The 25,950-nt window shown below is 58.2% G+C and overlaps 1 protein-coding gene across 5 annotated transcripts in view; it reads left to right on the top strand.

Moving 5' to 3' along the window:
* Positions 1–17,602, top strand: part of D2HGDH (D-2-hydroxyglutarate dehydrogenase) — a 30,773-nt gene extending 13,171 nt beyond the window's left edge. For all 5 annotated transcript variants that reach the window (XM_032761044.2, XM_058436311.1, XM_032761065.2 and 2 more), the window contains 4 exons: positions 1,786–1,929; positions 2,877–3,019; positions 7,427–7,592; positions 16,534–17,602. In XM_032761044.2, coding sequence (XP_032616935.1) covers positions 1,786–1,929; positions 2,877–3,019; positions 7,427–7,592; positions 16,534–16,793 — 713 coding nt within the window. In that variant the 3' untranslated portion in view covers positions 16,794–17,602. The remainder of the gene's footprint in view (positions 1–1,785; positions 1,930–2,876; positions 3,020–7,426; positions 7,593–16,533) is intronic.
* The last annotated feature ends 8,348 nt before the right edge of the window (positions 17,603–25,950 follow it).

Genomic DNA, 25,950 nt, shown 5'->3' with positions numbered 1-25,950 from the left:
TTTGTATTTTTAGTAGAGACAGGGTTTCACCATGTTGGCCAGGCTGGCCTCCAACTCCTGACCTCAAGTGATCTGCCCGCCTCGGCCTCCCAAAGTGCTGGGATCACAGGCGTGAGCCACCGCGCCAGCCTCTTCAGCGTTTTTCTTTGGTGTTTTTGGTCCAGCGTTTGTGGTGTTTTCACTGGGCACTGGGTCACGTGGCCTAGCCCATTGCTGCTGGGTGGAGGCCCCTTCTTCTGGATCTGCCCTAATCAGGCCTTGCCCACTTCCCCGGTGCCCCTCCCACCATGGCTGCCACTGTCCTCCCACAGCCAACCCAGCCGTCAGTTCTCATTGCCCCTCTCGCCCATTGCCTGTGGCACAAGCCTGGCCTGTGATGCTGCCCCCACACCCCCTCCTTGCCCACCCTCCACCTTCAGCCCCTGGTGCAGCTCCTCACCCCCGGACCCCGGAACGGCTGGGGCAGCCCTGACTGCTTCTGCCGACTTACTCTCTGGGTGGCAGTGCCATCTGGATCAGTGGTTCCTCTTCATCCACGTTTTCTGTTTTCTGCTCTGATCCCACTCCGACTGCAGTCACCTGTGTGCCGCCCGCCTGTGGTCCTGGGAGCCCGAGGCCAGCCCGGCTGCCGCATCCTGCTCTTCCCACCTCCAGCGCTCAGATAGGAGTCACCCGCCTCTTTGTGCCACACCCACGTTCAAACCGTGTAGAACAGGCCCCTGTGAGGTTGGCCCTGGTGTCCCTCATGCTCGCGGGCTCGGTCTGGCTCTCCAGGGCCCCGGCCAGCCCTGGCTCCTGCCCTCCTGCAGCTGGAGCGACTTCCGACGAGGCACTCTTGTCCCACTTCCTGGGGCTTCCTACCCGCTCTGAGCAAGATGCCGAGTCCTCACCGCCAGACCCTCCAACACCACCGCCACCTCCCACACCCCGGCCCTCTACGCGTCAGACCCTCCAACACCACCGCCACCTCCCACACCCCCGCCCTCTACGCATCTGCAGCCACACCCGGACGTGGTGCTCGGGTCACAGGCCTTGAGGTGTTCCTGTGCCACCCAGTGCAGGTGTCTGCCCCCAGGCTCTGCACTTGTGAGACCTTCTCTCTGGAAAATTCTTCTCTGATATCCACATGCCTTCACGTTGCCTCCCTGTCTTGCCCTGAAAGACGGGCACAGGCCCCCTCCTACTGCAGCGTCTCTGGGGCTGCCCGCCTGTAGACACCTCCACTCAGTTCCTTTCCATCTTTGCCCTTGAGGATCGGCTTCCCCAGGGCAGCGGCCTCGCTGGTAGCCCCCCCAACCCTGGAGCACCAACACGCCTGTTGGATGAGGTCCCAAGTGCAGGGAAGACCTGAGTGCTGATTGTGTTAAGAGAAATGCAGCCATTCCCAAAGGCTGCCTGTTGCTGGCTCTGTGTTTGCAGAAATCCCAGGATATGCCCCCTCTGAGTCCCACTGCCGTCTCAGGTGCTGTGTGGTTCTTTGGCGCCTTCCCCTCCTGATCTGATGCTGGTGGTGACACCAGGCGTGCACCTGCCCCTCCTGATCAGATGCTGGTGGTGACACCAGGCATGCACCTGCCTCTCCTGATCAGATGCTAGTGGTGACACCAGGCGTGCACCTGCCAGGCAAACCCTGGGCTGTTTGTTGCAGTGCCAGTCCTCGCACTCCTCATGGCTGCCCAGCTCACCCACCCACATGAGTCAGGCTGATATTGCTGCTTTGAAGGGGGACTTGGGTGGGCTGGGTTTGGCTCTGTGCGGTGCTTGACGTGCTGTGACCTGTTTCAGGCTGCCCAGGCTTTGCTGAGGTTCTGCAGACCTTCAGCACCTGCAAAGGGATGCTGGGCGAGATCCTGTCTGCATTCGAGTTCATGGATGCTGTGTGCATGCAGCTGGTCGGGCGCCATCTCCATCTGGCCAGCCCGGTGCAAGGTACTGACCCCTCACACAGGGGGCAGCTGGTCCTGCAGCTGCTTCTGCACGTCTGGACACATGGGACGGCTCAGAGACCCCGGGTGGGCGGGGAGTCCCCGGGCGGGTGGAGGGTCCCCGGGCGGAGCATGGAGTGGCCGGTGGGCTCATGTGTAAGAAAGCTGCTCTTAACATATTTAGGACAAAGAATAGGCTGCCCTGGTCCTGTGTAAGGTTTGTAGTTACACAGATTTCCTGATCTTCTGCAGGAAGGACGGGAAGGAACTAAGTGGCTATTTTTGGTGAGCTGGGAGACTTTCCATTTCTACTTTTTTTTGTTTTCCCATGTTGCTTTCTGTAAGCATGTTTTACTTTTATGCTGGGAAAAAAGCCAATAATTTTTTTTTTGTTGGGGGATGGAGTTTCGCACTGTGGCCCAGGCTGAAGTGCAATGCCACGATCTTGGCTCACTGCAGCCTCCACCTCCCGGGTTCAAACGATTCTCCTGCCTCTGCAGCCTCCACCTCCCGGGTTCAAACAATTCTCCTGCCTCTGCAGCCTCCACCTCCCGGGTTCAAACGATTCTCCTGCCTCTGCAGCCTCCTGAGTAGCTGGGATTATGGGCACCTGCCACCACACTCGGCTAATTTTTGTATTTTTAGTACAGACAGGGTTTTGCCATGTTGTCCAGGCTGATCTCGAACTCGTGACCTCAGGTGATCCACCCACCTCAGCCTCCCAAAGTGCTGGGATTACAGGTGTGAGCCACTGTGCCCGGCCAAAGACGACTTTTTAAACCTTCTGAAAGTCAGCTTAGCCAGAGAGCTGTGTACTCCGCAGGCTGCCTGGGTCTTTCTTGACCACAAAAGATCAGTGGTTTCTATTACAGCCGTTCTGCCCGAGCAGCCCTGATTCTTGCCCTGGCAGCCGGAGCCTCTGCTCACTCTGCCTTCCTTGCTCACTTCTAGAGAGTCCGTTTTACGTCCTCATCGAGACTTCAGGCTCCAACGCAGGCCACGATGCTGAGAAGCTGGGCCACTTCCTGGAGCACGCGCTGAACTCTGGCCTGGTGACCGATGGGACCATGGCCACCGACCAGAGGAAAGTCAAGGTGCCCTGTGTTCTGCCTGCAGGTCCCCCCTCTCTGTCCGTCCAGTCCAGCCTTGTCTCGGGATGCCTGGAGGGTCATTGGTGCAGCCTAGACAGTGTGGAACGTGGCTGAAATGTGACTGGGTTTCATGGCTTTGAGGGAGTAGCCTCTCTGGATGGAAAATGTATTCCTGGTGTCTAGGCCGTTTTCATTAATATTTAAAAAGTACTTCTTCCCCACCATGTTCCTCCCCAACCCCGTGCTATGGGATGAGCAAGGGGACTGCCCCATTGCTGGTCCCCTGCAGCCTGTATTTCAGCGGCCAATCAGCAGCAGCTCCGCATAGAGTTGTGTGGAAGGAGTGGAGGCAGGAGGAGCCCCTGGGGCTGTGGAGGCTTAGCCTGGACCTCGGGAGTCCTAGGGTGGGCAGTTTTCCAGAGGAAGGGGCGTTGACTGTGTTGCCAGGTGATTTGGCCTTTTGAGGCCAAAGGAAGGAGGGGCAAGACCTGGGGCAGTGAGAGACCCAGTCACCGTCACCAGGGCCTGGGCAGGGGGATCCCTCGGTCACCGTCACCGGGGCCTGGATAGTGGTAGCCCTCGCTCAGCATTACCAGGACCTGGGCAGTGGGAGCCATCAGTCACCGTCACCAGGGCGTGGGTGGGAGGAACCCTCAGTTACCATCACCGGGGCCTGGGCAGTGGGAGGCGCCCTCGGTCACCATCACTGGGGCCTGGGCAGTGGGAGGCGCCCTCGGTCACCATCACCGGGGCCTGGGCAGTGGGAGGCGCCCTCGGTCACCATCACCGGGGCCTGGGCAGTGAGTGCAGGCCTTTACTCCTGCTTAGTTGATTCCAGGCTCGTGTTAGCCTGGGTGTTGCCCTTACCATCTTCCCCCCTCACCTTTGCCGCCTGACTGTCGTGATTCCAGTGCTTCTGGGCAAAACGGTGTCTGCTCCCAAGGGCTGGGGTGCGGTCGGCTGGGCTCACTCGTGTGTCCTGGTGCCCAGCCCAGGGGCATCCTCTGGGCGAATGGCAGCTGTGTGATGCCGTCTCTGTTGACTGAGAGGCATGATCAAGTGTGCGCCCTTCCTAGGTCTCTGCCTGCCATTCCTGCATTTTTCTAAGTGGACTGTGACAGTCAGCTTCCTTACGTTCTGCCGCAGTAACAAGCAGTCCTCAGGCCCCAGTGACCACACGAACAGAGGCTCACCCTCCCTTGCGTTCTGTGTGGGTGATCGCGGTGGCTGCATCTGCTCCTGTACCTTCCAATCCAGGGGCCTGGGCTGAAGCAGCTGTTCAGCCAGTCTGTCTGTTTTCCCAGCAGAAAGAGCAGGACGGCCGCCGGGGCTTCTCTCAGCTTCTGCTTGAGATGGGGCGGGAACGTGAGCCCAACCGCCCTTGGTGGTGCAGGCGGGGACCCTCATCCCACACTGGCTGCTTTGCTGGAGTGGCAGAGTCATGCAGCCCCCACACCACCCCCAGGAGGGCGACCCTGACACCCCGGCCTCCACACATCAGCCCCTCACCCCAAAGGAAGGCTGCCCCCAACACCCCCAACCTCTCTACCAGCCGCCACGCCACCCCCAGGGCGGGCTGTCCCCCACGCCCCCAGCCTCTGCACATCATCCCCCACGCCACCCCCAGGGCGGACTGTCCCCCACGCCCCCAGCCTCTGCACATCATCCCCCACGCCACCCCCAGGGCGGACTGTCCCCAATGCCCCCATCTGCACATCAGTCCCCAGCCCCTCCACAGCCTGGTCCAGTCCTAGACTTGTGCCTTGAACATTAATGCTCAGAGCTGGGTTCATGACCAGGACAGGGCCGGGCGGGGCTGGTCCTGTGTTTACAAAGTCACCTCCAGAAGCTTCCTGGGACAGGTTTAGGAGAGGCCTTGCGTGTCTGTCAGTACCTCGTTCTGGCTCATGCTCGACAGGTAGGTAATCTGGCCTTTGTTTTATGCAGATAGCAAAACCACCCTTTCTTAGGTGTGTGGCTCGATGGCTTGGCCCGGATATGCAGTTGTGTGCAGTTGCTCTGAGGCTTTTCTGTGCTGTTGTCCGGCGTTGGCGAGGCTCCGGGCAGGTCCTGAGGCATTCTGCTTTCCACTCTGTGGTCTTTCCCTTCTGGGAGCCCTGGGTTTTTGGACTTGTTGAGACAATGGGGCTTGCGCAGGTCCAGCCGCTGCTGCAGGGGTCCTGCGTTTAACGGGGGACTCTCAGCTCTGCCCAGGCCCCGCTGTAGCCTCAGCCCACCCGAGTGGAAGCCACACTGGTCATGCCAGATGCCCCAGGCTCCTCTGAGTAGTGACCACGGTGGGTCTCATTGGCACTGCCTGTCCACCCGTCACGTGTCATTCAGTTAGCAAACCTGTTAGGGAGATGCCTCCTGTGCCCCGTGCCTGCCGGGCGACAGCAGTGACCAGGGCAGGAGAAGCCTTGCCCCATAAAACTTATGCAGCAGAAGGAACAAACTCAGCCCATGGCCCCTCAGAGCCAGGAAGCGCTGGGGAGGAGGGCAGGGTCATGGGGTGTGCCTGGGAGTGCCGGGAGGGCTGGAAAGATGACCCTGAGGGGTCATTTCAGCAAAGACGGGGTGTGGGGAGCAGAAAGTCTGCTGCAGGAGCACCAAGGCCCTGAGGGGCACGTGCCTGCCATGTTTTAGAACCTTCCAGAGATGGTGGGTGTGGAGCCGAGTGACTGAGGCATGAGCAGACGAGGGTAGAGCCCATCTTGTGGCCACGGGGACACATGGGGCAGTCGGTCTGATGAGGAGGTGAGAAGGCCCCGCAGGCAGCTGGTGCCTGCCAGACCGTGGAGGTGAAAGCCGGCCTTGCAGCCATGCACGTGTGGTGTGACGAAGGGTCTGTAGGAGGTGCTCTTGCTCAGGGCATGGCGTGACCCAAGGGTCTGATCTGACCAAACTAGCTCTAAAAGTTTATGAGAGGGGCTGGGCACAGTGCCTCATGCCTGTAATCCCAGAGCTTTGGGAGGCCGAAGCAGGAGGGTCACTTGAGCCCAGGAGTTTGAGACCAGCCTGGGCAACGTGGTAAGACTTCAAAAAAATAAAAAATGGATGGTGGGGAAATGGGGGAATTTTGGACACTGGCTGGATTCCCAGTGGTGGTGAGGAGTTGTTATTTTTTAAGTGTCAGTGTGGCATTGTGGTTATCTCAATAAAACAGAGTCTTTTTTTTCTTTTTTTTTTTTTTTGAGACAGGGTCTCACTGTCACCCAGGCTAGAGTGCAGTGACACAGTCGCAGCTCACTGCAGCCTCGACCTCCTGGGCTCAAGCGATCCTCCTGCCTCAGCCTCCTGAGTAGCTGAGTCTACAGGTGCCCACCACCAAACCCGGCTGATTTTTATTGTTTTTAAGAGACGGGGTCTCCCTATGTGGCTTAGGCTGGTCTCAAACTCCTGGGCTCAAGTGATCCTCCTGCCTCAGCCTCCCAAAGTTCTGGGAATACAGGCGTGAGCCACTGCGCCCGGCCAAGTCTTTCTCTTAGAATTTCCTGAAATGATGGGGTCTCTGGAGGGGCAGGTGCTGGGCTTGAGCCCTGTGTGAGACCCTGCAGGGGGAGGTGGTCCTGCAGCCCAGAGAGGATGATGGCTCTGTCCTCTTCCTCGTGGTGCAGATCTCCACAATGGAAGTTCCAAGCAAGCAAAAGCCACACAAGCCACAGGCCGATCTGTCTGAGCCCCAGGATTTGGCCCCAGGTTCCGCTTCAGCCAGCACCGTCTGCTCCTCCTCAGAATCCTTCCTCCCCCTTGGCCCACCTGCCGTGTCCCTGCCTCCCACCCCGACATGCCCCTTGAGCTGCCTGGGCCCTGCTGTCGTCCCCACTCCCTGTGTGACTCTTTGCGCCCCTTCCCTACCCTGCCCCGCCCTGGTTCAGGGAGCGTCCAGGCCCATCCTCATCCTCAGGGCCTTCCCTGGCCCCTGCCACTCCGTGCCGTGACATGAGCTGAAGCTGCAGGTGGGCACCTCCCCCTTCCGTCATCGCTGTCCCCCTTCTGTGAGGTGTCCCAGCCGCCTGATTGCCAGAGTCCCAGGGTGCTCGGTGCTGTCGTGGAGCCTGGGACGTTCCCTGTCTGGGGTTGATTCCGGGGTCGGAGCCACACCTGGGGCATTCGCTGTCCTGGGTCGGAGCCACGCCTGGGGCATTCGCTGTCCGGGGTCGGAGCCACACGTGGTCTGGGGCGTTCGCTGTCCGGGGTCGGAGCCACATGTGGTCTGGGACGTTCACTGTCCGGGGTTGGAGCCACACGTGGTCTGGGGCATTCGCTGTCCTGGGTTGATTCCGGGGTCGGAGCCTCACCTGGTGAAGATACAGAACGTGCTGCTGCCCTAACCCGGTGCGGTGTGCCCCCCGTCCCCGGGTGTCGTTCCCATAGCCAGCCCTTGTCTCATCTCGTCCCATCCTCTAGATGCTGTGGGCCCTGAGGGAAAGGATCACAGAGGCGCTGAGCCGGGACGGCTACGTGTACAAGTACGACCTCTCCCTCCCCGTGGAGCGGCTCTACGACATCGTGAATGACCTGCGCGCCCGCCTCGGCCCGCACGCCAAGCATGTGGTGGGCTACGGCCACCTCGGTGAGTGGCTCCCCGGGGCCACGGTCCTGTGTGTGCTGGGTGGTGAGCGCCACGGTCACCGTCACCCCCCAGGCTGCGAGGCAGGGCAGATGGACCGTGGTCTCTGGCTTAGCATATCTCCCGTAGACACTGGCAGGACCACGGTGTCTAACGGGGAAGGGAAAATCCTAATCGTTGTCATGGCTCGTTTTGAGTATTTTGGAAAAGACTGCCATCCTGCACTTTTAATGGCAGAGTGCATGGCTCAGCCAGAACATTCTGGGATCTTCACTGGGATGCAGGGTTGGAGGGCATCAGCCTTAACCTCAGAGTCCGGGATGCGGGTCTCAGGGGCCCTCTCACAGGGCCCAGCCCCCGAGGCCTTTTCAGTGATTGGTGCGCAGCCCCCAGCTGCGGCTACCCCTTCTGATGGGAGAGTTTCAAAACCACGTTCAGATCATCTTTTTTTTGCAGAAAAATCATGGTTTAACTTGCAAGCTATTAATTCATAGGAAGAAAATGTTTCAATCCTATCAGTTCTTTTTTTTGAGACGCAGTTTCACTCTTGTCACCCAGGCTGGAGTGCAGTGGCGCAATCTCGGCTCACTGCAACCTCCACCTCCCATGTTCAAGCAATTCTGCCGCAGCCTCCCGAGTTGCTGGGATTACAGGCGCCCACCACGAGGCCTGGCTAATTTTTGTATTTTTAGAAGAGACAGGGTTTTGCCATGTTGGCCAGGCTAGTCTCGAACTCCTGACCTCTGGTGATCTGCCCACCTCGGCCTCTCAAAGTGCTGGGATTACATGAGTGAGCCACCGTGCCCAGCTGTTTTCCTGTCAGTTCTTTGGAGCCTTGGAGCGAGGTGTCTTAAAAGGTCAGCTTATAGGGCAGGGGTGGGGGCAGGGCTGGGGTGTGGAACGTGGCTTTGGGGCCTGACAGGTGCTCACTCTGGCTTTTTCCCTGGCCTGGTGGCACTGGAGTCACTGACCTGAAGCCTCCATCCACCTGCCAGTAAATGGGATTCAGGTGCCACCTCTGTGGTTACAGGAGGGTTTAGGGTTTTGTGTGTGATGATGATAACACATATCACTTACAAAGGACCCGTGCTGTCCCAGGCATCATTCTAAGCACCTGATGTGGAGAAAGTTCTCTGCACAACAGCTGTCAGGACTGGTGTTGTTGCTTCCCTTTTACACACCTGTAAACAGGTTCAGAGAATTTAAGTAACTTGCCCAAAGTTGCCCAGCCTGCGGAGGGGTACATCTGGAGGATTTGACATAGATGGATGGTAATCTTCTGTGATAGGAAGGCAGGACTCCTGAATGGGAAGGGGGTAAGGGCATGATCCAGAGAAGAGGGGTGCGGGAGCCCTAATATTTCAGAATATGACCTCAAGCCAGGAGGCTTCCTCCTGTTCAGGTAACTTCAGTCTCTCTTGGCCACAGATGAAGCAGACCATCTTGGTCAGAAATGGAAGGAGCCCTCTGTTACTTTGTAAAAGCAAGAATGGGCCGGGCGCAGTGGCTCATGCCTGTAATCCCAGCACTTTGGGAGGCTGAGGCAGGTGGATCACCTGAGGTCAGGAGTTCGAGACCAGCCTGGCCAACATGATGAAACCCCGTCTCTACTAAAAATACAAAAAATTAACTGGGCATGGTGGCGGGCACCTGTAATCCCAGCTACTCGGGAGGCTGAAGTAGGAGAATCACTTGAACCCAGGAGGCGAAGGTTGCAGTGAGCAGAGATTGCACCATTGCACTCCAGCCTGGGCAACAAGAGTGAAACTCCATCTCAAAAAAGAAAAAAAAAAAAGCAAGAATGAATGTTGAATTTTTAAACTGCTTTTCCTGCATCCACCATGGTGACCAGGTGCTTGTCTACCTGTAATCAGTGTGGTAAGTGACACTGATTGGTCCCCCTGGAGTCAGAGGAGTCTGTGTTTCTGGGGTAGGCCCAAGGTGGCCATGATCCTTTTTGTATCTTGCTAGATGAGTTTGTTTATGTTTGGTGTGGCATTTTGACGGGGGTCTTGGTGGGCGATTCTGTTCCACACTGTTCCTTTCTTCTGTCCATGCTGGATTTTGGTATCAAACTCATAATGTGAATAGCCTGGAGGTTTTTTGGGGGGAGTATTTTAAAATTATAGCTCAGTTTCTTCAATAGCTGTAGGACTTTCAAGCTTTCTTCTAGATTGGTATTGCTAATTTTTTTTCCATATTGGCATAAAGTTGTTCAAATATTCTTTTGTTGTCTTTGTATCTAGCATTTGTGGGATGCCCCCGACACCGTTTTTTTTTGTGGGGGCAGCGTCTCGCTGTCACCCAGGCTGTAGTGCAGTGGCTCACCACAGCCTCGACCTTCTGGGATCAAGCAGGCCCGCCACCTCACACACGCCAGCAGGCCTGGCTAACTAAAAAAAAATTTTTTTGTAGGCCTGGTGCAGTGGCTCATGCCTATAATCTCAGTACTTCAAGAAGCCAAGGTGGGAGGATCACTGGAGTCCAGTAGTTCTAGACCAGCCTGGGCAACACAGTGAGATCTGATCTATACTGCACCCCCCCCACACAATATATGTGTGTGTGTGTGTGTGTGTGTGTGTGTGTGTGTGTGTATGTATACATATATATGTAGAGCCAGAGTCATGTAGAGCCAGTTGTGTGGCCAGACCGGTCTTGAACTCCGGGGCCTCAAGCAATGCTCCCTCCTTGGCCTCTAAAAGCCAGAGATTACAGGCGTGAGGTACTGTGCCTGGCATTATTTGCTGCTTGCATTATCATTTCTTCTTTGACCCATGAGTTACGCAGACATGTATTTCTTAATTTCCAAACGTGGTGGTTTTCTAGTTATTTTAAAAATTATTGATTTCTTTTTTATTGCATTATACCCAGGAAACTTGGTCCTTATCAGATCAGATTTTTGAAACTTGGTCAGTGGCCAGCTTGTGATCAGCTTTCATAACTGTGGAGGGCTTGAAAAGAATGTGCTCTCTGCAGTTGGTGGAATCAGTGTTTGTGTAGATCCATCAGATAAAATGTATACGTCGGGTGTTCATTCTACATCCTGCTGACCTGTCACTCCCTGAGGGAGGTGTTAGAAATCCGCTGACAACAGACTAATCTGTTCCTCCTGTAGCTTTGCCAGTTCTGGAGACGTGTTCTTAGGGGCATAGGGCATGAGGTTCGTCTCTTTGTTCTGGGAAACTGAATCTCCTAACGCGATGGACTCACTCTTTGTCTCCAGCATTGCCCACTGCCTTGGTGTCTGCTTTGCTTATTACACAGTGATGCTAACTTTCTTTTATTTAGTGTTTGCCTGACGTGTTGTTTTTCCTCCTGTTAGTTTCAGCTTTTCCATCCTTAGTGATTGAGATGTGTTTCTTATGGATGCCCCCGGACAGGTTTCTCTCGTGCTTGTTTGCCGTCTTGAATGAGAGCGTTTGGCTGCTGAGCACGTGCTGTGGCCCACTGTTTGGATTTGTTTACTTCACCCTGCTCTTTGTCTCTCACTTCTTGTCTGTTTTTTCCTCTGTATTTTGCTCTTCTTCTGGTTTATGTTCTTTGTTATTTAGCTTTTTGCCGTTTACTAACTGTTGGTGGTCGCCCTAGCACCACAGTGGGCATTTCTAGCCCTCTGGGTTTGAGGTTAATCAGAGTCACTATCTTCCTCCCAAACAATGTGTGATGGTGAATTCTCTGTGCCCACTTGTCTGGGCCCTGGTACCCTCGTTTGGTCAAACTCCAGTCTGGATGTTTCTGTGAGGATATTTTTTATGTGTGATTAACATTTAAATCAGTAGATATTGAGTACAGGAGATCTCCCACCACAGCGTGGGTGGGCCTTACCCAATGAGTCGAAGGCCTTTGCTAGTGTGGGTGGGCCTTACCCAATCAGTCGAAGGCCACAAGAGCAAAAATCTAAGATCTCTCAAGGAAGTGAGGATTCTGACCCAGGTGGAGACTCAAGCTGCAGCACCAGCTCCTGCTGGGATCTCCAGCCTGCTGACCTGGACTTCAGATTTTAGACTTAGCTCCCTCAGTCACATGAGTCAGTTCATTAAAATCAGTGTCTGTCATCTCTCTGTGTCTCAGTGTGTCTCTCCATCTTTCTCTCTCTGTATCTTTCTCTAAAGATGTATAATCTCACTCTCTTGCTCGCTCTGTCTGTACACACACATCCTGCTGGTTCTGCCTCTCTGGGAGCCCTGATGGCTGCATAGTGAGAGGACTTCAGGGCCCCGTCACTTTAGCTGTCGTTTACCCCCCAGTTTATGGTGGCCCCTGTATTTGCGGGCTCCACATCTGCAGATTCAACCATAAAAATAACAATACAACAATAAAAAATAAACAAAAGACGATGTAGTATAACAGTGACAGACACAGCATTTCCATCGTACCAGGAATCGTAAGTAATCTAGAGATGATTTAAAGTATACAGGAGGGGCCGGGCACGGTGGCTCACGTCTGTAATCCCAGCAGTATGGGAGGCCAAAGTGGGTGGATCACCGGAGGTCAGGAATTCAAGACCAGCCTGGCCAACATGGTGAAACCCCATCTCTACTAAAAATACAAAAATTAGCCAGGTGTGGTGGCGTGTGCCTGTAATCCCAGCTGCTTGGGAGGCTGAGGCAGGAGAATTGCTTGAACCTGGGAGGCGGAGGTTGCAGTGAGCCGAGGTTGTGCCACTTCACTCCAGCCTGGGCAAAAGAGCGAAACTCCGTCTCAAGAAAAAAAGTATACAGGAGGATGTGTGTAGTTTATATGCAAATCCCATGCCATTTCATGTCAGAGACTTGAGCATCTGAGGATTTTGATATCCGAGGGGTCCTGTATCCAGTCCCCCAGGGACACTGAGGGGCACCTGCATGCTGTTCGGTGGTGTATTCTGGTTCTGCCTTGTTCAGTCACGCATAACCCTGTCACCATGTCACCGTCCTGATTCTGCGTAGCCAGTTTGCACACAGCTTCTGCTTGAATCTCAGCCTCCAGAATTTTCCCTGGCATGGAAAAATAGGTGACGGAACAGCTCAGATTTTTTCTGGAAATGTACTGATTTAGTTGATGAAAATGTCTTTTCCTCAGTGGATTTCAGTGGTTCTGGGTTGACAGTTGCTTCCCAGTGGCAGAAGGGAGCCTCTGTTCTCTCTTCTGATGTCTGCTGGTGCGGAGACAGCCTCAGTGCAGGGCTGTTCCCCTCGGGGGAATGGAGAGAATGGAGGGAAATAAATAATTTCTTTCTTTTTCATTTCCTTTTTTTTTTTTTTTTTTTTTTTGAGATGGAGTCCTGCTCTGTCACCCAGGCTGGAGTGAAGTGGTGCGATCTCGGCTCACTGCAACCTCTGCCTCCTGGGTTCAGGCGATTCTCCTGCCTCAGCCTCCCGAGCAGCTGGGATTACAGGCGTGCGCCACCACGCCCAGCTAATTTTTGTATTTTTAGTAGAGATGGGGTTTCACCATATTGGCCAGGCTGGTCTGGAGCTCCTGACCTCGTGATCCACCTGCCACGGTCTCCCAAAGTGCTGGGATTGCAGGCGTGAGCCACCGCGCCTGGCCCGCTTTTTCCTTTTGGCTGCTTTCAGCTCCTTCCGTTGTCTTTGGGGTTCCACGGTTTCACTCTGGTTCGGTCGGGTGTCGGCCGGGTGAGTGTTTGTTTACCTGCCTGGCACTTGTGGGGCCCTGGGCTCTTGCTGGCTTTAGAAATTCCTCAGCCACCAGAGTCTCTTCAAACACCGTTTCTCCCTCCCTCTGTTCTCTTCCTGGAACTCAGTCCGAGCCCCCTCGTTTCTTGTCCGCCGCTGCCAGGGTCCCGCCTCTGGCGTTGGGATGCTATTTGCAGTGTCTCCAGCTTGGCGTTCTCTGCCGTGTGTGATCGGCCGTCAGACCTGTCTGCTAAGGTCCACAGGCCAGCCATGATGCGTTTCATCTCCGGAAGATTGGCGTGGATATTTAAAAATTGCTTGGTCAGATTTTTTGGTTTTATATTTTTGTCTTATTTCTTTACACATGACACAGTTGTGTTCTGTGTCTGGAAATGACAGCCTCTGAGGTGTTTGTGGGTCTGATTCTGACCTTACCCGTGGTGGTTTGTCTTCTTGTGTGTGTGATTTTTGGCATGAGCTCATATTCGTTAGATTTTTATCTGTAGGAATTATTTGAGGCCTGCAGGGGAGGTGGTTTGCTTCTGCAGTGGGTGGGGAGGGTGAGGGCCTGGGCCCCGCCCGGAACCTCTTTAATCTGCACATTCTCAGCCTTTGGGACCCGAGGCAGTGTGAGTTCCGGGTGCAGGCTGGAGGTTGCTTGGGAATACAGTTGGGTGTTGCTGAGTGATGGGGATGCGTCCTGAGAAATGTGTCATTAGGTGGTTTCGTTTTGTGCGAACATGACGGAGGGCACTCACACCCAGATGGGACAGCCTCTTCCACCCCAAGGCTGTGTGGTGTAGCCATTGCCCCTAGGTGACAAACCACAGCTGTCATCCACTTAATTCCGGAAGCAGTTGTGACATGATGCTGAGTATGTGCCTGAACACAAAAGCTAATCCTAGAAAAGGGACCATAAAAATACGGTATAAAAGGTAAAAATGCCACACCTGCGTGGGGTGCTCATCACGAGTGGGTCTCGCGGGACTGGAGGTTGCTCTGGCGAGGCAGTCGGTGAGGGGTGAGGGATTGCGAAGGCCTAGGAGATGACCCTACTCTACTCTAGACTTTATAAACACCGCGCACTGAGGCTACACTAAACTGATATTAACAAGTAATTGTGCTACAACATGGTGACATCATCATTAAGGTGATGGCAATTTTTCAGCTCCATTTTAATGTCATGGGACCAGCATCATCTCTGTGGTCCGGTGTTGGGGGAAACGTTGTTATGAAGCGTGACTGTATTCACATACTTTGTGGACGCCAGGCACGTGGCTCACGCCTGTAATCTCAGCGCTTTGGGAAGCTGAGGTGGGAGGATTGCTTGAGGTCAGGAGTTCAAGACCAGCCTGGGCAACATGGTGAGACCGGCCCCCCCTCCCCACCACCCGCCGTTTCTACAAAAAAAATAATCAGCCAGGCATGGTGGTACATGCCTGAAGTCCCAACTACTCAGGAGGCAGAGGTAGGGGGACTGCTTGAGCTCAGGAGGTTGAAGCGTGAGCTAGGATTGCTCTATTGCCCTCTGGCCTGGGTGACAGAGGGGGACCCTGTCTCAAAAAAACAAAACAAAACGAACACATTCTGTGGATGTGGTTTTTCTTCTTTCACAACCAGTCCTTCCTGGGCAAGTCCCTGGGCAGGGGTTGTGTTCAGCCCTCTCTGGCCTGAGCACGCCGGGAATGTGGGGGGGGGGGGACTGAGAGGGGGGGCGGGAGAGGGGGGGTGAGGGCGGGACTGGGGGGGGGGGGGATGGTGTGAGGGGGGACGGTGAGAGGGGCGGGGATGGTGTGAGGGGCGGGGATGGTGAGGGGCGGGGACTGTGGGAGGGGCGGGGACTGTGGGAGGGGCGGGGACTGGGAGGGGCGGGGACTGTGGGTGGGGCGGGGACTGTGAGGGGTGAGGACTGGTAGAGGGGCGGGGACTGTGGGGGGGGCGGGGACTGGGAGGGGCGGGGACTGTGGGAGGGGCGGGGACTGTGGGAGGGGCGGGGACTGGGAGAGGGGCGGGGACTGGGAGGGGTGGGGACTGTGGGAGGGGTCCCTGCTGTGCTCCCTGCCTCGCGTTTGTTCTTGTAGAGATGGAGAAATAGTCTTCTGTCTACCCTTTCGAGTTCCCAGCTGGGATGGACCCTGCAGCTACAGGCAGATTAACAGGAGAAATACAGAGGCTCATGACGTGCGTGTTTCACATCTACTTGGGAGTGGCCAGGGAGTGAGTGATTCTCAAAGAGCTGGCTGTGAATTCAGGCCCACGTGGCGTCTTCCACAAACAGTCAAGTTTTAGGGACGTCACATGACAGGACATGGACTATGAGTCTCCAGGTGGCATCTCGGAGGAGGCAGGGAGCTGGCAGAGGACGGCAGGGCCTGAAGCTGCCTAGACCTTTGTCGGCTCTGGTGGAGGGAGGGGCCTTGCCCTTGTCAGTCATTCCTGTGCTTCTCTGAGGCAGGACCTGAGTTGGGGGAGCTTTTCTTGGATCTGCCGCTTCTCAGTTGCCTTTGTGGGAAAACAGCCCTCACCCCAACATGGCACAGTTTGGGGTGGTGCGTCCTCGTTTGCCTCTGGGGCTCCCCCTCAGTGTGCAGCTCTGCGTTAAAAGCCACTGGCCTTGTCTGGGCAGCCCTTGAGCTGGTTTCTGGCTCCCTCTCCTGCTGGCCCGGAGGTGGGCTGGGGTCCTCACTTGACTCTGACGCTGGCGCTCCCCAGCCTCTTCTCTGAGCCGTCGCCTTCTTGACCTCTGAGGTCAGAAGAGGAGGTTGTGCGTGGGGCGGGCCAGGGCCAGGGTGTGCTTGGAGAGCCACTGCCCTGGGGGCTCAGTGTGGGGTAAGTGGACCAGAGAGGAGGCGGCTGGGAGCCAGGGCTTCGTCTGCAGTGGGCACTGCCTGGGCAGCTCCAGGAGTGACGCCTGTGGGGTGAGGGCATCCAGATAGAGCTGCCCTGGGCGCCACTGTGGACCCCTCCATCTGACCAGGTCCTGGGGGTACAGACTGGGAGACGGTCTGGGCTCTTCCAGCTCGGGAGGGAGGCAGTGGTGGGCCCTGCGGTAACTCATGTGGTCACTCTCCGCCTGGGGAGATGGGGGCCCTGGGCAGAGGGAGTAGGAAGCGGGGAGAACTTGGGGAGAGAAGCAGGGAGAAGCCAAGGTAGCAGCAGCCTCAGAGGAGGGGTCAGCACGTCCGGGATGAGTGGCATGAGGGTGCGGCTCAGCCAGGGGTCTCGGGGTTGCTGGGGAGGGGATCTTGGGGAGGGGCTGTTGGGGGAGGAGTGGGGTCCTGGGGGCTACCCTGCCCAGCCTGACCCGTGTGCCTTTGTCCCTCCAGGAGATGGTAACCTGCACCTCAACGTGACAGCGGAGGCCTTCAGCCCGTCGCTCCTGGGTGCCCTGGAGCCCCACGTGTATGAGTGGACGGCCGGGCAGCAGGGCAGCGTCAGCGCGGAGCACGGTGTGGGCTTCAGGAAGAGGGATGTCCTGGGCTACAGCAAGCCCCCCGAGGTCCTGCAGCTGATGCAGCAGCTCAAGGTCCTGCTGGACCCCAAGGGCATCCTCAACCCCTACAAGACGCTGCCCAGCCAGGCCTGATGGCTGCTCCCGCTGCTGCCAAGGCCCACTGGGGGTCAGCGGATGGCTCTCGGGTGAGGGTGTTGTGGTGGCTCTGAGTGGTGAGCCAGCAGCGGGCAGGGGACCAGGCACCTGGTCGAAGGGACCGGGAGACCCCATTGGGGAACTGCTGGACGCAGGCCCTCGGGCAGGAGCGTCTGGCAGAGTGGGGAGCGCGGCAGGCTCCCTCCTTTGCAGGGCGAGGTGGGGCTTCTGCAGCCATCCTGGACAGGCCGGCGTGGTGGCAGCTTTGCCCACGTGGAAGCGGGGCTGGGTTTCACTTTCGTGGTAGTGGTCCCTGGCTCCACCTTGCCTGCTGCAGCCTGGGGAGAGGCACTGGGTGGTTATTCCACCTATTTGCTGCTCGTTCCCCGGGCATGCGTGGGCAGCGGGGGGCTGTGGGCAGGACCCCATGGGCTGTGATCGTGGGTTGCCAAGAGGACCCGAGGGCTGTGGCTCTGCTGAATGGAGCCGGGTCCCTCAGGCCGTGGACGCCCTTGGGAGGGTGACTGTGGCTTATGTCTGGGCCTGAGTGACAGGAATGTGTCATTTCCCGCCCCTTCTAGAGGGCTGCCAGCTGGGAAGACAGTTATCAGGGCAAGCTGTGCTCTGAGTCTCGGGTTCTGCTTCTACAAAGAATGTGTGGTGCTGCGGGCGAGGCCCCAGCGTGGGCCACTGTAGCGTGTGTTTCTGCTCGTCAGCCGCCCTGGGCAGCGGATGGGCTGGGCGACGCAGCTGGACGCACATCTCTTTCTGTCATGAATGTCCAGTAAAAATCTGAATTGGTTGCAGCCTTCTCTTTGCTTCTGTTACTGGAAAATCATCTTTCAGAGCCCATTGTGAAGGGGCTGTGCATCCCATTCCCACAGCCCCTGGACCACTGGGGCCATAGTGTGGCCGGGCCTGACGCTACTGTGACTGTCACTGTGCCTCCTGTCCCCATGCACTGTCCTGGTGGCAGCTGAGCTCCCACCGGCTGCACAGGGCAGGCCTGGACATGGAACGGGCACCTCGTAGCCCTTGGTGGCCCTAGAGGCCCTTGGCGGCTGGGCCTGACCGAGGTGGATCCACGGGCCCCTCCTGTCCCCGTGGGCATTGAGGACCTCGGATCCTGCTCAGAGGGGGAGACGTACCTCTGACCCGCCGCCCTGCAGAGCGCGCCTGCCTAGCCGGGGCCTCTGTGTGGACAGGCCACGTCCTCCTGGTGGAGGTCCTCGGGGGGTGGGTGGGGGCCTTGGTCCAGCATGATTTTTTTTTTTTGAGACAGGCTCTCACTCTGTCACCCAGGCTGGAGTGCAGGGGTATAGTCACAGCTCACTGCAGCCTCGACCTCCTGGGCTCAAGTGATCCTCCCACCTCAGCCTCCTGAGTAGCTGGGACTACAGGTGTGAGCCATCATGCCCAGATAATTTTTTTTTTTGAGACGGAGTCTCGTTCTGTCACCCAGGCTGGAGTGCAGTGGCGTGATCTCAGCTCACTGCAAGTTCGACCTCCTGGGTTTACGCCATTCTCCTGCCTCAGCCTCCCAAGTAGCTGGGACTACAGGCACCTGCCACCGAGCCCGGCTAATTTTTTGTATTTTTAGTAGAGACGGGGTTTCACCGTGTTAGCCAGGATGGTCTCGATCTCCTGACCTCGTGATCCGCCCGCCTCAGCCTCCCAAAGTGCTGGGATTACAGGCCCGAGCCTCTGTGTCCAGCCGATCCAGCATGCTTTGAAGGCGCAAATCAGGGGCACTTTGATGCTGGCCCAGCAGAGCCAGTGGGTCCCGCTCGATGCCTGGGCTACTTCCTGCTGTGCCTGGGGGCACCTGGGGCTGTCCTGCCTTGCTGGCCAAGGCCCGGCTCTGTCCCTGGGCTCTGGCCACTGTTCTGCCATCCCAGGCTGGGTACCCATGGGCAGCCCTACAGTATCTGTTGCACAGAGCAGACCCCAGGCCCCATGGGTGCCTGGCACGAAGCCCCACAGCGTGTGCCCGTGTCCCCCGAGGTCAGCCACCCGTGTCCTCTGAGGTCAGCTGGCGGCTCCTGCCCTTCACTCTGACCTCTGGCTGGGGCCGGCCATTTTTCTGCTTGTTCCTCTAGCTCTGCTACTGGACACATGGTCCCTGCTGGGTAGGCCACAGGCCAGGGGGAGTTGCTGACCCGCTGACCCTGGCTGTGCACCTGCCCTCCTGCCCTGGGTGGCTGCTGCTGGCCCAGGGGTGACTTGGGGGCTTTCAAGCTTCTGCCCATGCTGGCCGCACGACCCCACGTCCCACCCCGGGTAGGGACTTGTGATTCTCAGACCTGGGGTCCACTGCTCTCCTAAGGACCCCCGGCCCTGGCCATGGTCTAAATGCTAACTCCTGTTGCCGGGTGACAGCGAAAAGCCCAGAGCCCCGGGCTTGCTGTGAGGATCTGGGCTCAGCATGGGCTGTGGGGCTACAGAGGCCTGGCCTTGCCTGCTGAGGGCGGAGGAGGGATTCCTTCCTCTAGTGCCCTCTGGACCCTGGGAGAGCAGGACCTCTGCGTCCACACTGCCTGCCGCTGGGCCTCTGGGGACTGGGAAAGCAGACACAGTCCCAGGACTGTTGGAGGAGGAAGAGGCCGTGGCTGCTCTTCCCTGGGGTCTGGCTCCAGGAGGCTGCGGTGGCCATTGGGCCGGAGCAGGCCAGTGCCGGGCATGTCCTGCCAGTGCCAGCCCTGCCACCAGCCGTGGGCACTTGTTCCTGGAGCTCTGTGGCTGGGTCCCGCCGTCTCCGCTGCTGCCCTGCCCTGCCCTGCCATGTTCGCCTCCAGTTTATCCAGCAATGGGGAGAGGGGCTTCTTAGATCCCCCTCAGGCTTTTCTTTTGTTCCTTTAGATGATGTGAACTGCAACACAGCCAGGCGAAGCAGGTGCCGGTGAGACACCTGGCTGGCCCGAGCTGGCCCGAAGAACGGCCTGTCTGCTGTGAGGAAAACCCACACTGTGTGGTGGATGGGAGGCCAGTTTTCACATGCCGGAAACCTGTTAGATTTCTCTACCTGACAGCAGGAAAACCTGATGAGACCCAATCACATCCAGGCAGACTGTGTGCCTCGCAACCCGCGGAGTTAACACAGTGACCCCAATGCGGGAGAACTCGGTGGATCTGCGTGAGGCCGGCCACCGGCCTTGGTGCCCCGGAGACAGCTCCGCCAGCGGCCATGTACGGCGTTGAGCGTCCGTGGTCAGGTGTGTGTAAAAGACGCGCAGAGAATTCCACACCGCCCCAACCTCCCAGCCGGAGGCTCTGACAAGGCCTGCAGCCACGCGGAAAGAGCAATGAAGAGCAGAGGTGTGGGGAGGACCCTGTTCCTTCGTTCCTTCCGCAGCGGCTCCCGCCAGGCAGGTTCTGATGGAATTCTGCAGCGGCTCCAGCCAGGGTCGTCGGGGCGGGGTAGGTGCCGAGGGGTGGCCTTTGTGTTAGGATTAGAAACTGGTGATTGTCACATTAAGACCTCTAAGCTGCTGCAACGTGAGAAGATGTTACACAACCAGGGCCCCTGAGCTGAGGCCGAGGAGGGGGCCAGGAGAGTGGCGGGAGGGGCCCCAGGCAGGGCCAGAGCTGCCCGTGTGCAGCAGGGGAGAGGGGAGAAGGTGCGGGCCTGGTGGTCTCAGCCCCAGGGAGAGTGGAGTGTGGGGGAGAAGACTGCCCGCCCCTCCCCTCCCCCAGGACGGCTGCCCCTGGGAGAGCCCCTGGGGGAGCCAGTTTCCTGTAAGCAGAAGGGCAAGTGGTCGGGACCCAGGGGCGTCTGATGATTGTGGACTCAGCACCCAGCGGAAGGGTTTGGGGTTTGGGGCCCCTGTGACCCCGCAGGCCCCTGAGGGTTCCTGTGGAGATGAGAGATTGTAATAAATAAAGACACAAGATAAAGAGGTAAAGAGAAAGCAGCTGGGCCCCGGGGACCACTACCATCAAGACGCAGGGACCGGTAGTGGTTCCAGATGGCTGGGCCCGCTGCTATTTATTACATACAAGACAAGGGGGCAGGGTAAGGAGGGTGAATCTTCTAAGTGATTGACAAGGTGAAGTCAGGCACGTGATGACAGGACAGGGGGCCCTTCCCTCTTACGTAGCTGAAGCAGAGCGGGAAGGCAGCAAACGTCAGCATTTTCTTCTCTGTACTTATAAGAAAGATCAAAGACTTTAAGACTTTCACTATTTCTTTTACTGCTATCTGCTACGAACTTCAAAGAGGAACCAGGAGTACAGGAGGAGTATGAAATGCAACAAAGAGTAATATTAAAAGCTAATGATTAATAATGTTTATAATAATGATTGATAATTGTCCATGATCATCTCTATCTAATTTGTATTATGACTATTCTTATTCTAACTATTTTCTTTACTATACTGAAACAGTTTGTGCCTTCAGTCTCTTGTCTCAGCACCTAGGTACTTTCGCCCACATGGAGGCAGAGGTGACAGGCGTGCGGGGCAGTGGGTCTGGACCCAGATGGCAGGCACGTTAACGACCAGTGACCAGGGCTCTGCCCACCTGGCCGGGCGTGTTGGCCCCCCAGCGATGCGGCTTCACGCCAGCTGCTTTCCTGAGCACTCAGGGTTTAGGTCCTGTTCTGCTGCCTCTGAGCGCCTGTGACCTGCAAAGGCCCTACCCTCGGCCTGGGTCCCTTGGGGTACCACTGACCTTCTGGGACCCTGAAGCTGCCTGTGTGGCAGGCCTGTCCACCCCGACACCCGCCCAAACAACATAGAGGAATGAAAAATGATTCCTCAAGGAGCCGGTGCAGGGCCAGGTGCGGTGGCTCACGCCTGGAATCCCAGCACTTTGAGGGGCCGAGGTGGGAGGATTGCTTGAGCCCAGGAGTTTGAGAACAGCTTGGGCACACATGGTGAGACTCTGTCTCTGCAAAAAATAAAAAATAGCCAGGCGCGGTGGCATGCACCTAGAGTTCCAGCTGCAGGAGGCTCTTACAGGGAGGAGGGACAAGCCTGAGCTCAGGAGGTCAAGGCTGTGGGGAGCCCCACGTGACTGCACCACTGCACTCCAACCTGGGTGACAGAGCGAGACCCTCTCTGGAAAAATAAAAAGGAGCTGGACAGGGAGGCCGAGAGCAAATAGCTGCAAGAATGTGGTGCTGCCCGGGGTGGGGAGGGCTGGGGAACCTTGGGGTAGACCAGGAGCCTGAATTGAGGGTTGGGGGCAGGTAGAGGGGCCGGGAGGCCCGGGGCTGTCTTAGGAGAGCCCTCCTGACACCTAGGCCCTGGGCCGGATTCCTCCCGGTGGAACATCCAAGACCTGAGCCCTCCCGCTCACTTTTCCCTGGACCCACATGCAAGGAGCTGGGGCGGCTGTCTGCTCCCAGGCTGAGGCCCCAGGACGGGCCCTTCCTCGCTTTGGTAGCCGGTCAGACCCAGGGCAAGCGCAAGCCCTTGGCAGTGCTCCCCGACACTGCCATTTGGACCTCAGGGGTGTGGGGCGGACAGACCAGGGCAGGACCCAGGAGGCCACGAGGGCTGGTAGGGGTCATGGTCCTGGCAGTCCCACAGTCAAGGGCTCTGCCCTCCTGCACGCACCCCCAGAGGGGGATCCTCTCGAGGGAGCATGGGCCCTGTCTCCCCACCTGCCCTTCTGGGAGATCAAGAGTTGCTGTGAAGTTTCTAGAACGGTGCCCAGCCTGGCGGACGGGCATGCAGGTGCCTCCTGGGTGTGGCCTGACAGGGCTGGGGTCCTGTTGGGCTGTGGGCAGGTCCTCAGACGGCCTCCCGGCTCCTGCTTTGCCCCCTCCCCATGGGCCCTGTGCCAGCGGCTGTGCAAACAGAGGCCAGGAAGCGAGGTGATGCTCCCTTTGTTTCTGGCAAAGCGTGTGGCACCTGGAGCCACCTTCCGGGTTCCATGGCCCTGGGGCCTTGGGGCTCTGGGGACAGGGAGGGAATGGGGTGCACAGCGGCCAGGGATGTTCAGCGTCACCGGTGGAAGGGGTGAAACGTGTTCTTCCTGGTGGTGAGGGTTTGCCCCTTGACTCCGGAAAGCAGAGACTGTGGAGCAGGGCCCACTTCAAAGCACAGAGCTGGGGGCTGTGGCCTCGTCCCTCTGTGGATGTGGGCAGATGGGTGGCCCTGGACTGGTGAAGGACTGGCCGGGAGTTCTGTAGGGGCCCCCCCTCCTGCCAGCCCCCAGCCCACAGTCGACCACTGCCTGCCCCAGGGCAGGAGACTTCCTTCCTGCAGCTCTGGACCTGGGATCTGAAACCCAGAAGCTGACTCCATCCTTTGTTCTGAGTTAGGCCACCCCTGCCCCTGCCCCGAGGTGGCCCTGGGCTTGCCCGCCCACCTGCAGTGTCGGCTGAAGAGGGTAACGTGCATGCGCCCCAGCTGCTCCCGGCTGCTCCCGGCTGCTCCCGGCTGCTCCCCGGCTGCTCCCCGCCGGCCTTGGGTCTGGTGGGTGCAGCCCTCCTGGTGGGACCAGGCCACACACTGGAGCACATGGGCATGGCGATGCGGATGCCGATGGAGGCGGGTTCCTGGGCATGTGGACCTGTCCCTTACACGAAGCAGCTGAGAGGCCTCCAGCCAGCCCCGCCCCCACCCCAGGGGTTAGGGCTCTGCCATGGGGGTGTGGGCATCTGCTCTGACAAACGACGTGTGCATTTGATTGGTGTTCTTGAGTCACCGTGGACCAGGCAGGCTGCCAGAGCGGCTGATTCTTAGCGGGGAGCCGGGGCTGGGCAGACACCCTGACTCCCTGGGGCTCCCAGCAGGGCCCCACTGGCAACAGGCAGCCTCCTCCCTCTGGCCGCCGGGCCTCCGTCCCTTTCCCAGCCTGGGGCTGGGGCCACCACTCCACGCCACACCGCACTGTCCCTGTCTGCCCCAGCCGGGGGTGAAGGTGGCTGGTGGCTTAGGACCCCCTGCCCAGGCCCACACTTCTTGCGCAGGCCCCATAAGTCACTTGGGATCTGGAGAGCTGGGGACTTTGACCTGGGAGGGAGGTGCCCGGCCGTGACCCTCAGGCGTGTGTAGGGAGGTGCCCGGCCGTGACCCTCAGGCCGTGACCCTCAGGCTGTGACCCTCAGGCGTGTGTCCCTGGCAAGTTGCTCTCCACCGGCCCCACCGTTTGTAACATGCGGCTCGGCCAAGGTGATTCTGGGGTAAGGACCCATGAAGTGCCGTCTTCTTTGTTCCTAGGCTGAGCCTGTGGTGCCCTGGGCAGGGTGGGTGGAGGAAGCAGCAGGGAGGCTCCTTAATGATGGAGTGAACACCCACACGGATGTCTCTGGATAGTGGAATGTGGAGGATGCAGGGCACGCCGGTGGAGAGCTGCCCAGCCGTGCCAGCAAGGCTCCGGCGTCCCCCGGCCTGCCGTTAGCACCGGAGCTGCTCTGCTGGCCCCTCCCACGGACTCGGGCTCTGGAGGTCTACGGAGCAGCTGGGAGGGTGATGCCTAAGGTGGGGGCGGAGATGCCAGGCCCCTGGGCTGCAGGTGGAGGTAAATGGGGAAGGGAGGCCGGGTGTCTCTGGGCATCTCGCCAGCAGCCGCCCAGCCCAGGGTCTCTGATGCCAGGGAGTCCATGTCTGCTCGGCCGCTCCTCTGAGCCCCTCAGCCCACCCTCGTTTCTGCCTCCATGGCTGTGGGGCCTGCACCCATCCGAGCCAGGCACTGGCTGGGGCAAGGAGGCCGCCTTGGACTGGGGCCAATCCCAGAATCCAGGCTCAGTTGGCACCGACAGGGAGGGGTTGTGGGAAGGTGGCCAGCCGTGTGGAGAGCTTGGCGTCGGAGGGCATGGCCGGCACCAGGGCTGGTGGGATGCGGCGAGGGTGGTGGTGACTCGTGGCCCGTGGCCCGTGGCCCGTGGCTCTGAGGAGCGTTTGCGTTTTCCTGTGGATTTGCTGTAGTGCCTGGTCACAATGTTGCAGCATTTCTGTGGCTGCTTGTCTCGGAATTAATATCTATTTCCTGAAAAGAGAAATGAACTTTCATGCAGTAAAATCTAAACAAATATTTATATTTATTTTCCACCTCCGTGTCCTGTTTCAAACTTATTGTCCAGCCCGAGATTTTAAAAAGTCGGATTTTCTTTTGGTATGAAGCAGGTTCAGGACGAGGAGGGGGAGGAAGAAGAGGAGGAGGGGGAGGAAGAAGAGGAGGATGAGGAGGGGGAGGAGGGGGAGGAAGCTGGGAATTGGGCTGCGCTTTCCTTGCTCACCCTCCCAATGGCCACAGGGCCCTCTGCCCTCTCGTCTGTGTCAGGTCCTGAGTTCTGAGTCCAGAAGCCCTTGCTGTGCTGTTGGAGCCCACCAAGCCCGTCCCTGGTGGGGACAGCTCCCTCCAAGCCCCCCGGGGGGGGTGGACGCTGAGGGTGGGGCAGGGGGGCAGGGGTAGGCCCCAGGCAGGTCCTCCCGGGGCCTGGGGAACACAGGGGCCCATCGAGGGCTCCCCAGACTCCCTCAGCCAGTTCTTCCCAAGAGCAGAACAGTTAAAACCGAGCCCTCCGATGGAGGTGCGGGGAGAGGGCGTGGCTGCCATCCCAGGAGGCAGGTGAGCTTCTGAGGATTCCAGTTCACCTGCCCCACAGCCGCACCCTGCCTGTGCCTGCACCCCGGGGAGCCCAGAGCCGGCAGGGGCCGAGGTGGCGGGACCTCGGGGGAGCTGAAGCCTCGACTGCTCCTCGCTGGAGGCCAGAGGCCATGATGATGCCCATGCTGGGCGGCTTGCAGAGGTAAGGGGGGGCACCTGGACCCTCCCGGGTGGACAAAGTGTTTCATCTGTGGCTATTCTGAGAGACTGACAGGAGTGGGGTTTTGTGTTTGTCTTTCGAAGGAAGTGTCTTGGATTTGGAGGCTGTTCCTACTCAGGCTTCCCTGAATTCACCTGCCTTGGCTTCGTTTCGGAAGTAGGGGGCCCCTCCTGCCCAGGCCTGGGGCTGCTTCTGGGTATTTGGGGGTTCTGGGATGTGGGGCGCAGTGAGAAAGCTGCCCCCAACACTGTGGTATGGAGACGCTCGAGTGTCCGCGTGACAGCCGGGGAGGGCGAGACCTGCCGGGCTTGGGACCTCCCGGCCTGGGTCTGCGGCTCAGGCCCGTGGCTGGGCCGTGTTGGTGGGAGTGCCGGGCGCTTGCTGGAGCGTTGGTCGTGCGTGCACTATAGGATGCTCCCGGGGCTGTGGGTGGT

This window comes from Hylobates moloch, unplaced genomic scaffold, assembly GCF_009828535.3.
Source record: "Hylobates moloch isolate HMO894 unplaced genomic scaffold, HMol_V3 SCAFFOLD_1, whole genome shotgun sequence".
Lineage (NCBI taxonomy): Eukaryota > Metazoa > Chordata > Mammalia > Primates > Hylobatidae > Hylobates > Hylobates moloch.
This window is presented reverse-complemented; position numbering and strand designations above follow the sequence as displayed.